The sequence below is a fragment of the Mustela lutreola genome, chromosome 3 (assembly GCF_030435805.1).
Source record: "Mustela lutreola isolate mMusLut2 chromosome 3, mMusLut2.pri, whole genome shotgun sequence".
NCBI lineage: Eukaryota > Metazoa > Chordata > Mammalia > Carnivora > Mustelidae > Mustela > Mustela lutreola.
Genome location: NC_081292.1, coordinates 3,285,649 through 3,298,669, shown reverse-complemented (window position 1 = coordinate 3,298,669; position 13,021 = coordinate 3,285,649). Strand labels below are relative to the sequence as shown.

General features: G+C 45.3%; 1 protein-coding gene across 2 annotated transcripts in view; it reads right to left on the bottom strand.

The window, feature by feature from the left end:
- The window catches only part of TRAPPC9 (trafficking protein particle complex subunit 9), a 483,860-nt gene that overhangs the window by 436,579 nt on the left and 34,260 nt on the right, over positions 1-13,021 (bottom strand). For both annotated transcript variants that reach the window (XM_059165548.1, XM_059165549.1), the window contains one exon: positions 5,658-5,779. In XM_059165548.1, the coding sequence (XP_059021531.1) occupies positions 5,658-5,779 (122 nt within the window). The remainder of the gene's footprint in view (positions 1-5,657; positions 5,780-13,021) is intronic.

The window sequence follows — 13,021 nt, the reverse complement described above, 5'->3', positions numbered from 1 at the left end:
TTTATTTCACTAAAATTAAATAACTTCTTTTCCTTCAAAACCCTTAAAACTTCCATTTAGGTGAAAATAAAAGTCAGCTCCATGTTTTCACATATTTTATGCGACACTCATATATTTTTTAATTATACTACACAGAGGTTTAAACTGCAATCATGAAAAGCTGTCCATCCATTAGTAGAAAGGTGCCCACAACCAGTGGGCATTAGGAAAAGAAAGGAAAATCCCTAATGACCGACATACCTAGTCTCCGTCATTTTCCTGGGACATAAGCTCTAGGACGCAGGAACCAAGCCCCGTTTCACTATTGGGTCCTTAGTAACTACCTACTAGCAAAGGTCCCTGCATAGAACTATACAAGCACTTGGAACACTAAAAAAATAAAATTAAAAAAAAAAAAAAAGAACTATACAAGCAATACTTTAAGGATAAATGAGGGAATTAGCTCATTCAATTCTAAAACAAAAATCCTAAAACAAATTCTACCATTATTTTAGGGCCCAAAATGAGACCTAAAAAAAGTAAAGTTTCTCGCCCAAGATTACAAAGCTAGTAACTGGTGAAGGCAGGATTTGAACTCAGGTATGACGCCAAAACTAAGGTGGAAATATCACTCCATTAGGAACAAAGTGACCGTCACTAGAGAGGCCACGTGAATGCAGCTAAAGGCAGGTGAGCACTGAGAACTCGGTGCAGACACTAACTCCTGCAGGGAGGGTCCTCTGCCTCCCAGCCCAGCTCTCTTTCCATCTGTGCGCACGAGGAGACACAAGACCTAGCTTCTGGTTCCAATAATGCCACTGTGTGACTCTGACAGTCACTTAACCTCCTGGGCTTTAGGATCTCTGCTATGGGAAGTTAGGCGGCCATATGTTCTCCAAGGTTCCTTCCAACACCGGTATCTCAGCAGAAGGTCTATGTCTCTAGTCATCTGTTCCAATATGAAAGAATTTCCTTGGCCACAAATCAGAAATCTAATTAAAAAGTATTCATGAAGCCACCAAGAGTCTGCTGAAGAGATTTTGCAATCCCTCGCAGAGAATGAAAACCAAAGGTGGTGCTTCTCCCCAGTAAGTGGGAGGGAGCCTGATGAGTGCGTGTGTGTGTGTGTGTGTGTGTGCGTGCGTGGGTGTGTTACGAATCAAATACATTCAGATCCGGGAAGTGCACAAACACCCCTGGACCACTGTCACTTCATGGCGGTGGAGGACATAGAAGCGGAAAGACACGAGCAAAGAGGTATGACGCAAACGAGGAAAGCAGAGCCCAAGAGACCGGCAGGACGCGCGTCTGCCCCGTACGGGAGGAGAGGAACTGGTTTCTTCCAGACGTCCTGCTGGACACGTACTCAACCAGGGCAGGAGACGGTGACCAGGTAGAATGAGCCCTGACACACACAGATCATTTACCCTGATCAAAAATTCCACACGGCAGGCCTTCATGTCCCCATTCGAGAGAAAAAAACCTGCGCTGATCCCCCACAGCTGGACTGAACTCTGACGGCCTGAGACACAGGAGGGGAGACTCAAACCCGGCTCTGCCCGACTCCAGAGTCTGCTCTTCCCACTCTTGGAACTGGAAACATCATGTCCCACGGCCACTGACTCCCCCGCCACACCCCTGCAGACAAGTCTCGCATCCTTCCTGACACGGAGCTGCAGGTAGCCACTAACTTTAAGTGAGCCCTGGCTGGGGAGCCGGGGTCCACCTGCCGCGCCCACCGGGCTTCGCCCCAGAGGCAGGAGAGCCTGGTCCCTGTGCACGTCCGGAGCCTCCTCCCCTGACCTTACTCGGGTTCCTTCTGCCTCCCTAGCCCAAAGACAGTCACTAAACTGCTAGAATTAGTTCACAAGCACACGACCTCTCCATCTGTCCGCCCACTGACAGAACTTCGCTATGATCACTTTGATAATGTTGGAAACAATTGCAAAGAGAAAAGAAAGGATTCTGGAAAAAGTGCTTATTACTTATAATTTTTAACTAGCCAGTTACAAAATGAATATTAACACATCAATCTTGTTGCTCGCTTCGGCAGCACATATAATAAAACATCAGTCTGGGGCACCTGGGTGGCTCAGTCACTAAGTGTCTGCCTTCGGCTCAAGTCATGACTCCACATCGGGCTCCCTGCTCAGTGGGAAGCCTGCTTCTCCCTCTCCCACTCCCCCTGCTTCTGTTCCCTCTCTCGCTGTGTCTCTCTCTGTCAAATAAATAAATAAAATCTTTTTTTTAAGATTTTATTTATTTATTTGAAATACAGAGATCACAAGTAGACAGAGAGGCAGGCAGAGAGAGAGGAAGAAGCAGGCTCCTTGCCAAGCAGAGAGCCCGATGCGGGGCTCGATCCCAGGACCCTGAGATCATGACCCGAGCCGAAGGCAGAGGCTTTAACCCACTGAGCCACCCTAAATAAAATCTTTAAAAAGAAGAAAATCAATCTGCCTTCCTACAATATCAGCTCATAGCAGTTCAAAAATATAATGGCAAAAAATCTCATCCACAAAATTAACAAAAATGCATACAATAACTAGGAATAAACTTAAAAACAATGCTCACGTTCTCAATGAAGACAACTGCAACTGTACTGCGGAACTTAAAATAAGACGTGTAAATGCGGAGATGTTAACACAGTCTACAGAGAAAAGCAGTTTTGTGAAGATATAAGTTCTCCTAAAAATAATTCAAAAGTTATTGCAAACCCCATGAAAATTCCAATGTGGTTTTCTTTTTCCTTCTTTCTTTCTTTTTTTTGTAACTTGAACAAAATATTTCATAATTCTTTATGAATAATAAAGTCAAAATACTAGCCAAGAAAATCTGGAATCAGAGGAAGGAATTTTAAAGAAAAGAAGACACATTATCATATATTAAATAAATTACAGGAAATAAAATAGCATGATACTAGACTAAGAAAAGAAATTTGTAGAAAGGAATGAAAAAAAAGTCAGATTTAGACTCTAATATATGGGTAAGCAGGATTTCAAATCAAAGAGAAAAGTTATGAATTCAGTAAGTCATGGTAGAATAATCAGATAGTACCTGGAAAAAAATAAGTGATATTGCTGTGTCATTATGTACACAAAATAAGTTACAGGTAAGGAGGTAAATAACTTAGAATGCTAACAAGAGGGACGCCTGGGTGACTCAGTCGATGAAGCACCTACTCTTGCTTTCAGCTCAAGTCATGATCTCAGGGTCAAGGTAACAAGCCCAGCATCAGACTCCACGCTCAGCACAGAGTCTGCTTGGGATTCTCTCCCTCCCGCTGGGTCCCTGACCCTGCTTAAGGGTGCCTGGGTGCATGGCCCCTCTGTCTCTCTCTCTCTCTCTCTCTCTCATTAATTCTTTTTAAAAATATTAATAAAAAAATAATTGCAGGGGCACCTGGGTGGGTCGGTCGTTAAGTGTCTGCCTTCAGCTCAGGTCATGAATCCAGGGTCCTGGGATCCAGTCCCACATCACGGTCCTTGCTCAGTGGGGAGTCTGCTTCTCCCTATCCCCCTGTGTTCTCCCTCTCTCTATCAAATAAAATCTTTTCTTAAATAAATAAATAAATAAAATGCTAACAACAGCTAATACGATACTTTCCAGTACTTCACTCTGCCTATCCTCACTATATCCCTTTGAGAGAGGTACTATCATCATCCCTATTTTAGACATTTAAAAAAAATTAAGGAAAGGAATTTTATTCTATTGTCAAGGCATTTCTAAGCATAATACTAAAGGTAAAACCCATAAGGAAAAGACTTACCATATTAAAAACATGTTTTGACCACAAACAAAAAGAAAACCTCATGAACAAAATAAAGGCAAACAACATTAGGAAACAGATTTGTAACAGACATTGATGAAAGGTAAGAAGCTAATATCCATAACATACAAAGAGCTATAACAATCAAAAAAAACAGCCCACCTTAAATGTATGTAGAGGACACATATGGGTAATTCATATAAGAAATGTAAATGGTAACAAGGGGAAAATGCTCAGTATCTCACTGATAATTAAATGTAAACAATGAAAAGCTACTTTTGCCCATCATAGTAGCAAACACCCTAAACGGTGGCAAATATCCTAATAGCTAGTGTTTGTGAGAGAGCAGATTGTTAACCTTCTTGAAGGACAATATGGCAATGTATAAGTCCCCAAAATACCATGCATTATCTGACTCAAGTCCACTTCTAGGGACTATGCCCTTAAAAAAAACTATTTTCCTTCCCACGATGGCAAACAGTGCTCTGTTCCTGCATAGTAGGTCATTTCAGTTTTCCTAATACTCAGGAACAGAGACCTGGTTAAATAAATAATTCTACTCCTTCTCATTCCCTGTTGGAGAAGGAATTATGATCAATGTAAAACATCACATCCAGTGATTCCCAGAAATCTTAACTAAAGGAATGATCATACAGGCACACGAGAATAGGGGCACCTGGGGGACTCAGTCCGTTGAGCATCCTGTCTGGTTTTCAGCTCAGGTCATGCTCTCAGGGTCATGAGATGGAGCCCCGTGTCGGTCTCCACATTCAGTACAGAGTCGACCTGAGGATTCCCTCTCCTCCTTTGCGCCTCTCCCCACAGTCTCTCTCTCTCTTTCTCTTCCTCCCCCTCTGCTCCTGCGCCTTTGTGCTCACTCTCTTTATTTGACAGAGCTCAAATAAAGAAAATCTTAAAAAACAAAAAACAAAAAAGCACACAAGCACACATGTCCAAAGACGCTCACTGAAGCCAGTTTTCCCAGAAGTGGGATGCGAGAAAGCCCGCGCAGCCCCCAGGATGGGGAGGAAGCAAAGCTGCGGGCTCTACGGGAGCAGGCAGGCCGCGCGGCTCGAGGTGCTGCCCGCTCCCCGCGCGGGGCTCCCAGCAGTCTTGCATGCGCACGAGTAGAGGGCCTCTTCCACCAGGGAGGGGACCGTCCACCCTATCTGCAGAGGGCAGCGGCCTGCAGCTTTAGGACATCGCGGTGTACCTCTCAGGGAATGGGGGAGTGGCGGCAGGACACACGTGGACAGCCTTGTCAACCTAAAGAAGAGCCACCCACCTGCACACATGCGTCACGGGCCTGCCGCCCGCGAGACATCCACACTGGATCCCACACACTCGCCAGTCCGAGAGGTGAGGGCCGGGGAGGGGGCCGCTCCCACCAGCTGCCACCACCTCACCCCTGAGCAGCTGCAGCTCTTGTCTTCCAGATGGCGGAAAGTGTATGTGAAAATTTAATTTTTTTTTAAATCCAGTAACAGGAATGGTGCATCCAGAAGACGGCACACTGGGCACATCGTTAGAAAGCAGGCCACACAAGACTGAACTACAGAGGAACACATGCTGCGCCAAATCAGAGACGCGAGTCTCCGCACGGTGAGCACAGAACGTGTGCCAAGAAGACCAGAAAACAGATGCTAAAGGGTTAAAGCGACTATCTCTGAGCAGCGGCGCTATGATAGCCTTTCTTCCCCTTTCCCCAAATACTGAATGACATACACATTATCTTGAATCGGAAATAAAACACGTTTTCAAGCATACAGTATCCTGTGTTAGGGAATAATACACGAATACTTACGGAACCAAACAACTGGGAGACACTGTGGTGCTTCACAGTGTAAACCAGGAAATCCCGGTTCAAACGACACAACTAGGAAAGGGGTTTACGAAGCAGTGACATCACCTTGCTGTAATAGGAAATGGCCTCCTTATACTTGTCAATTATGTCCTCGGGACTAAGACAGTTCTTAGCACGTCCGATTTCGGAACTGGTGTCGGGATTTATGCCGTTGGTCGTGAGGGCACCTGCAAACCAAAAGGAAGAAAAGAAAGAATCTTTTGCTATTCTGTCTTCTTTGTTCTTTTGAAAGCGGGGCACAGACAGGATAAAGCTTAAATATTCCCCCCTCTGCAGTTTAAGTAACGAAGCCATTTTTAAATTCTTCCTAGCTTCTATGGCCCCTGTAAGTCTTACCATCAGAGCCTGTGTTAAATGATAATTAGCTCAGAGCGCACTCTCCTTCCTGAAACTGTCTAGCAGAGACCGTGGGACGCGCTGTAGCAAAGTCACCCGTCCACCATGTCTCCGTCCTGGAAGACGACGCGACCGGCATGTATCACCTCGCAGCTCTACGCTGAGCGCTCGCAGGAGGCCCCGCGCATGCCCTCCAACAAAGATAACTACCTGAAAGCGCTTCCCGGATCAGCCAGGACTGAAGGAATCCAACCAACAAAGGCTGCTGTCCTGTCTGTGGTTCCCATTTTCCAGCTCCGGCCAACCTCTGTCACTAGGCAGAAGGGCCGAATTCCTCAGCTGTCAGACTCATGGGAGGGGAGAGTTCTGGAGAAATCTCCATTTACAGAGCACGGGAGGGGAGAGTTCTGGAGAAATCATTTACAGAGCATGCCGGCTACACATGGAACTCGGACAGGGAAAAAGGAACACGTGATTCTTATTTCACGGAACACAAGAACACAAACCACTCTGCCACGCCCCAGCAACAGAAAAAGCCAGGGTCCCGCTAAGCCACTTCTTTCTGTCTCTGCCAAACCCCGACTTCCTGGTGCCTGCCAGGGCTCAGGCATGAGGCTGCGGCCGAGCCTTACAATCCCCGGGGCCCAGGCGGGCATCTCACCACCCGGGACACACATGCCAGTCCGTGCCCCACGCTCGCTTCTGATCCGGCTCCGTTATTCTGTAAGCTGCCTTAAACGCTTTTGGGAACAAGACAGAAGAATGAATGGACACACAGACAGACAGGTGGCAGATGCGCAGACAGACAGAGGGACTCCACGCAAAGGGGAACAGAGACAGTCTCCTACACAAAACCCTCCTCCAGCCGGGGAGGACAAAATCACCACAGGGAGCCACAAAGAGGCATGGGGCTTGGGATCTGGTTTCCTTCGGATTTCGTGAAAATCACAGCAAGGCACGAGAGGACAGAACTACAAATGATAAAAGGGCATGCTTGAAAAAACCTAAAGTGTATACCTTTTTAAAGAACAGGTTCAAATCATCAAGGCCCAATGACACAATCCTTACAGAGAGCTGAGAATTCCATGTCCAGGCCACAAGGCCTCCCTTCAGAGCATGGAGAGCTGACACGGAGCGTACAACACCAGCAGAGCCAAAGAAACATGGTTTTGCACGCAGGAGGACTCAGCACGTGTGCTAGGGAGCCCCCAACCGTGCTCTGAGGGAGCTCCCAGGGTACCCCAGTCCTGTGGTGAGGAAAGAAGTCCTGGGGAGGCAGGGGTCCTTGCTGGTCTTCAGAATTCCAGAGCGAGTGACTCCAGGGCAGGACTCAAACTCAGGCCTATGTTTTATACCAACGCACCGCTATGCCTCGTGTGCTGCTCGTGTGTCCAATACATCCATTTCCGGCTGAAAGAACACTGAGCGAGTGTACAGGCAGTCGTGCTTTCTCTAATAGGCTCTAATAATTTATCTTTGTATCACTGACTCCTACTCTTTTCCCTTGAAGAAAGGAGGGAAACTAACGGGGCCCCGAGGGAGGTGGGTCTTTCATTCTCCACGGCGCCTCCTGTCCTCTAAACAGGTTCTGACCGAGGGGTCCGCACCCAGGGAGAGAGAGGAAACGCCCGCTCCACTTTGAAAGAAATGGCCCCAGCGATGATGAGGGTTCGTTTAAGGATGAAGCAGCAGTACTGATGCTGGGGGATAAGCCGGCACCACACAATGTGCCGGCTACGAGCAACAGCAGAGCTCAGGAGAGAGCTTAGTGGGTCACAGTGGTTTCATTTCATTCAGGACAAGAATAACAAGCTCTAAAACACGAGTATGCAATAGATTCCATCTTTCTTGACATCCACAAAGCGCTGACAGCCTGCGTGGAATGCTAGTGTGAACCAGCGAGACCAGGAGTCATCAGGACCACAGCCTTGAGTCTACAAGCAGGAAAAATCCATGAAACAGGCAGGTTGACGGCCAGGCAGGTGGCCAGGAAAAGAGTGGACGTGGTAAGGAAGAGGCGGGGAAGTTCGGAAAACAGCATCGTCACGACGGAGGTCAGGTGTCCATCCAACCACCATTCGTGCACTCAAGAGACAGGCAGAGACTGACAGAGTCCTTTTATAGGCAAGATGGCATACAAGGCACAAAACTGGAAAGGCAACACACAGAGAGATAAAACAAAGCGGAAATCAGAGGGCATAGAGCAGAGACAGACGAGGCAGGAGAGAGACAAAACCGTGAGAGAGAAGAGCAGCACAGGCACCGCGGGTGCGGCGGTGAGCCCGGCACGGCCCGGGCTCGCTCACATCCTGTCCTATTGAAAAACCAAGCCCCTGCCACAGGGGACTCCTGGCACCGTCTACAGAGGGCCAGCAAGGAGACAGGGCTGCCGACAGGTCGGGAGTGAGACTGGGCACCTCCAACTCTGCGGCACAGGTGGGATTTCTAATGAACCGTACAGGGACGCCTGGCGGGCCATTTGGAGAAAGATCAAAACAGACCCGTTCCTCACACCGAACACAAGAATCAACTCCAAATGATCGAGGATCTACACGTAAAACCGAAAACCATTAGAGAAGCTCCGGTAACTCAGGTGAGCTCCTCTAAAACTGGATACATGGAAAGGCTCTCTACGATGCAAATCCAAATGCGGTTTCAAAAACTGATAAATTCAGTTATGTAAAAATATCACAAAGCCAAAATATAAATGAAGATCTGAAAGTATTTACGACATATTTCACAAAGGCTATAACTCTAATATAGAGAGTCATAAAAACTGAGAAAAAGCTAAAATCCAACAGGAAAAAAAACGGAAAGATATAAGCAGATAATTCACAAAAGAAAAATATAAAGATGGCCCTCACCAATTAAAAAGCTGTTGAATGTCACCTACAGCCTATCTAGTTGGTTAAATGTTATACGAGCAAGGAGCCGTTAACAAACCTGGAGAGAAAAGGCATCCTTGTGCGTGGCTACTGTGAATGCAAAGTGCTATGACCTCTATGGACAGAAATGTGGTAAAATCTAATAAAAGTGTGTCTACATGTTTTTTTCACCTTTCAACCCAGGAACACCATTTCTAGGAATTTATGCTGAAGACCCAATGCCAATAACACAGAAACACACGTGTATGGGGTTATTCCCTGGAGCAGCGTAATTCAAACAACTGGAAACCACATGCCCACGAGGAGACCAGTAAACAGAACACGGCACGTCCACGCACACCTGTGAGAATGGTTGGGGCACGTCCCCATGACCCGCCCAGGATCAATTTCCAGGATATGCTGGAAAACATAATAGCAAAAAAAGCCAAATATAAAAGAACATGTATAATATGCTATCTTTTGCCCAAGAACTAGAAATAAGAACATATGTCTGGTTCTCTTCAACAACAAACAAGCAAACAAACATCCCCACCAGAGTGAAAAACCAGGAATGGATGGGATCAGTCGTGTGCAAAGGTAGAGGGGCAGGAGGTAAGAGGGGTGACAGAGGCAGTGACCCTTCTATGGGTATAACTTTTTGTACCATTTTGACTTTTGGAACCATTTTAATGTTCTATATAGTACAAAAAAAAAAAAAAAGAAATCTATCTTCTCTGGGTATAACTTTAGGTACAATTTTGACTTTATGGAACCACTTTCATCTTCTATATAGTAAAAAAAAAAGTCAATCAAGATGGGGGAACCCTATAATGACATGCAAACAGAAACAAATGAGCCCACATTTAAGATAAATAACATAATTACCTTGACAGAGAGGATTAAAGGACAAACCCAACCAGCCTCTGATCATGTACCTTGTATACTGAGCCCCGGGATAAAGACAGAAAGAGCCTAAACAACTCTTACATTCTACTTAAATGTTTGTTTTATGGTGACATTACTCAGTAATGCTGAAACTACTTTCTGTATACTGTAGGACTGAGAAAATGAGTAAATATATTGATAACATCGGGAGGCAGATTTCTCACTGTCAGAGAGGGAAGATACCAATATAACACAGGGAAAGAGTGGAAAGACTCCTCAGGTTTGGGACTGGAATTAGAGTTAGCGGAGTATGAACTCTAGATAACACTATCAGCTTCTCAAAGGGCCATAAGTAATAGCACATTTAGTGCCAGATCTTGGTTTCTAAATACCATTTGCCAACAAAGGGAACTAGAACACTGGAGAGGGATGTCTGATGTCAAAGTTGGGTCACGTATCTCCACTCTACTCCAGACAGTGAGGAAATGCGTGCACAAAGGACACAAGCACCAGCTAGAAGGGCTCCCCCCGGCCAAATCTAGCCAACGGCAGCGGGGGGACAAAGAATGAAAGCAACGGATTAGAACCCACTGAATAAAATAAAGATCCGGAAGCCCACACACAGTAAAGCCAGATGGATGGCCGGCCGAATGGATGGTTGGGCAGACGGCAGGGAGGGAGGAACTGAGAAAAGGACGGGCAAGCTCTTCCTCGTACAAGAAGCCTAACCAGTAGATGGGTAAGTAATGACGGAGCTAGACCATCAACTTTTGGCAACCAACAACTGAGTCGGGTAAAAATCTTCAGTGAATGCCAAATCTAGTAAGTGAAAGTTTGATGAGAAACAGGATATTTACATGGTCTCAAAGTATTTTCCCAAAAATTACTTATTAACTACAAAAAGGAATACAGTTAACACTGGAGAAACCTGGCCAACAATCAAAGTGATCGCCAATAACGGAACAAACTGGCCTCATGTGCTTCCTGATATGATGCAATAAAGACATAACATCGGGGGCGCCTGGGTGGCTCAGTGGGTTAAAGCCTCTGCCTTCAGCTCAGGTCATGATCCCAGGGTCCTGGGATCGAGCCCAGCATCGGGCTCTCTGCTCAGCGGGGAGCCTGCTTCCTCCTTCTCTCTCTGCCTGCCTCTCTGCCTACTTGTGATCTCTGCCTGTCAAATAAATAAATAAAATCTTTAAAAAAAAAAAAAAGACATAACATTGTCCACCCTAGCAAAATGCATCATGTCATCATCAGGAAGCAACCTCAGGCAAACCCAAACTGAGGAACTTTTTATAAAAGAAATGGTTGGTATTCTTTAAAAAGACCAGTATCAAAAAGACACAGAAAATCGGAGGAACTGTACCAGATCAAATATTATCAAATGATGGGGAAACCAAATGCAATGTGTGATCCTAAGCTGGATCCTGGCTCTAAAACTAGAGTCGCTAAACTGGCGCAGTTAGTAGAACCGGGTAGACGAAGGTGTTCTATCAGTCCTAAATGTCCTCATTTTCATCACCACACCATGCTTTGTACATCAGTGATCTTATCCTTGGGAAATACACACTATGGGAGTCCAGGCAGGGGCATCGGGTCTGCAATTTACTCTCGAATGGCCCTAAAGGCTGAAGGTAAACATGCAGACTTCAAAAAATAAAGCAAATGATAATCACGGGAAATCTGGAGGAAGAGTATACCAGAGTTCTTCGAACCATTCTTGAAACTTGAATTTTTTTTGGACATTTTGAGTTATTTCAAAGTCAATTTTTTTTTTTTTAAATTTAAAAAAAATTTTTTTTTAAAAATTAGAATCCTGGTAAACCCAATCACAGAACAAGTCTATTGAAAACAGAATCTGGGGGCACCTGGCTAACTCAGTGAGTAGAGCATGAAACCCTGGATCTCAGAGCTGTGAGTTGGAGCCCCACACTGCACACAGAGATTACTTGGAAATACATACATACATACATGCATACATAAATCCTAAAACCATCTAAATTTTAAAAAAAAAAAGTAGGTGTTTTTACAAATAAAAAAGCACAGAAACATACACATTTGGGAATAGAAATGAAATTGGAAAAGACAAATTACAGACCAAGATCATAAGCCACAAGCAGAAGGGTCATTCTTCCACTCATAACACTCACTGTGTTCCTCCAACAAGCCAGACACGGGGCTGGGCCCTGAGAATGGGGTATCACAGCGGTACACAGTGCACTGAAAAAGTCACCACACGGGCTCTATGATAAAAGTGACATCAGGGGCGCCTGGGTGGCTCAGTGGGTTAAGCCTCTGCCTTTGGCTCAGGTCATGGTCTCAGGGTCCTGGGATCAAGCCCTGCATCGGGCTCTCTGCTCGGCAGGGAGCCTGCTTCCCCCAACTCTCACTCTCTGCCTGCTTCTCTGCCTACTTGTGACCTCTGTCAAATAAATAAATAAAATCCTAAAAAAAAAAAAGTGACACCATGACAATGACCACACCCTGCACAATGAACCAAATCTTGCACAGGGTCTGATTTCTTTTCCCTGAAAAAATTAAAACCCTGGAATAAGACGGGAGATATGTTTTCAGAAGAATGAGAGAGAAATTGACTCAGGAGGAAATACTGAAGGAGTTGTGGTTGTTAAGCAAGCTAGAGGAAGCACGGTAAAAATCCTACAGCAGAGCTAAAATAGGAAGAGGAAACTTCAACAAGGAGAGCTAGAAGACATCTAGAGGACTCCCCCAATGAAAGTGGAGTACACGTGCTTCTCAAGCATACATGGAACGTTCTCCAGGAGAGACAACACACCCGATCACAATACATATCTTAGTAAATTTAAACGAAAGAAAGTCACACAAAGTATGATCTCTAACTGCCACAGAATTATGATAGAACCAACACATGGAAATGTGTTGGTTCTATCATAAATAACATAAATGTGGGGAATTTATAAATATTTGCAAATTAAATAGCACACATCTAAACAGTCAATGTGTCAGAGAGGAAATCACAAGGAAGATAAGAAAATAATTTGAGCTGGCCGCCTGGGTGGCTCAGTGGGTTAAACCGCTGCCTTCTGCTCAGGTCATGATCTCAGGGTCCTGGGATCGAGTCCTGCATCGGGCTCTCTGCTCAGCGGGGAGTCTGCTTCCTCCTCTCTCTCTCTCTGCCTGCCTCTCTGCCTACTTGTGATCTCTCTCTGTCAAATAAATAAATAAAATCTTTAAAAAAAAAAAAAAGAAAAAAGAATTTGAGCTGAATGAAAACAAAAGCACAATATACTAAAAATGAGATGCAGCAAAAGCAGTGCTTAGAGGGAAATTCATAGCTAAAAT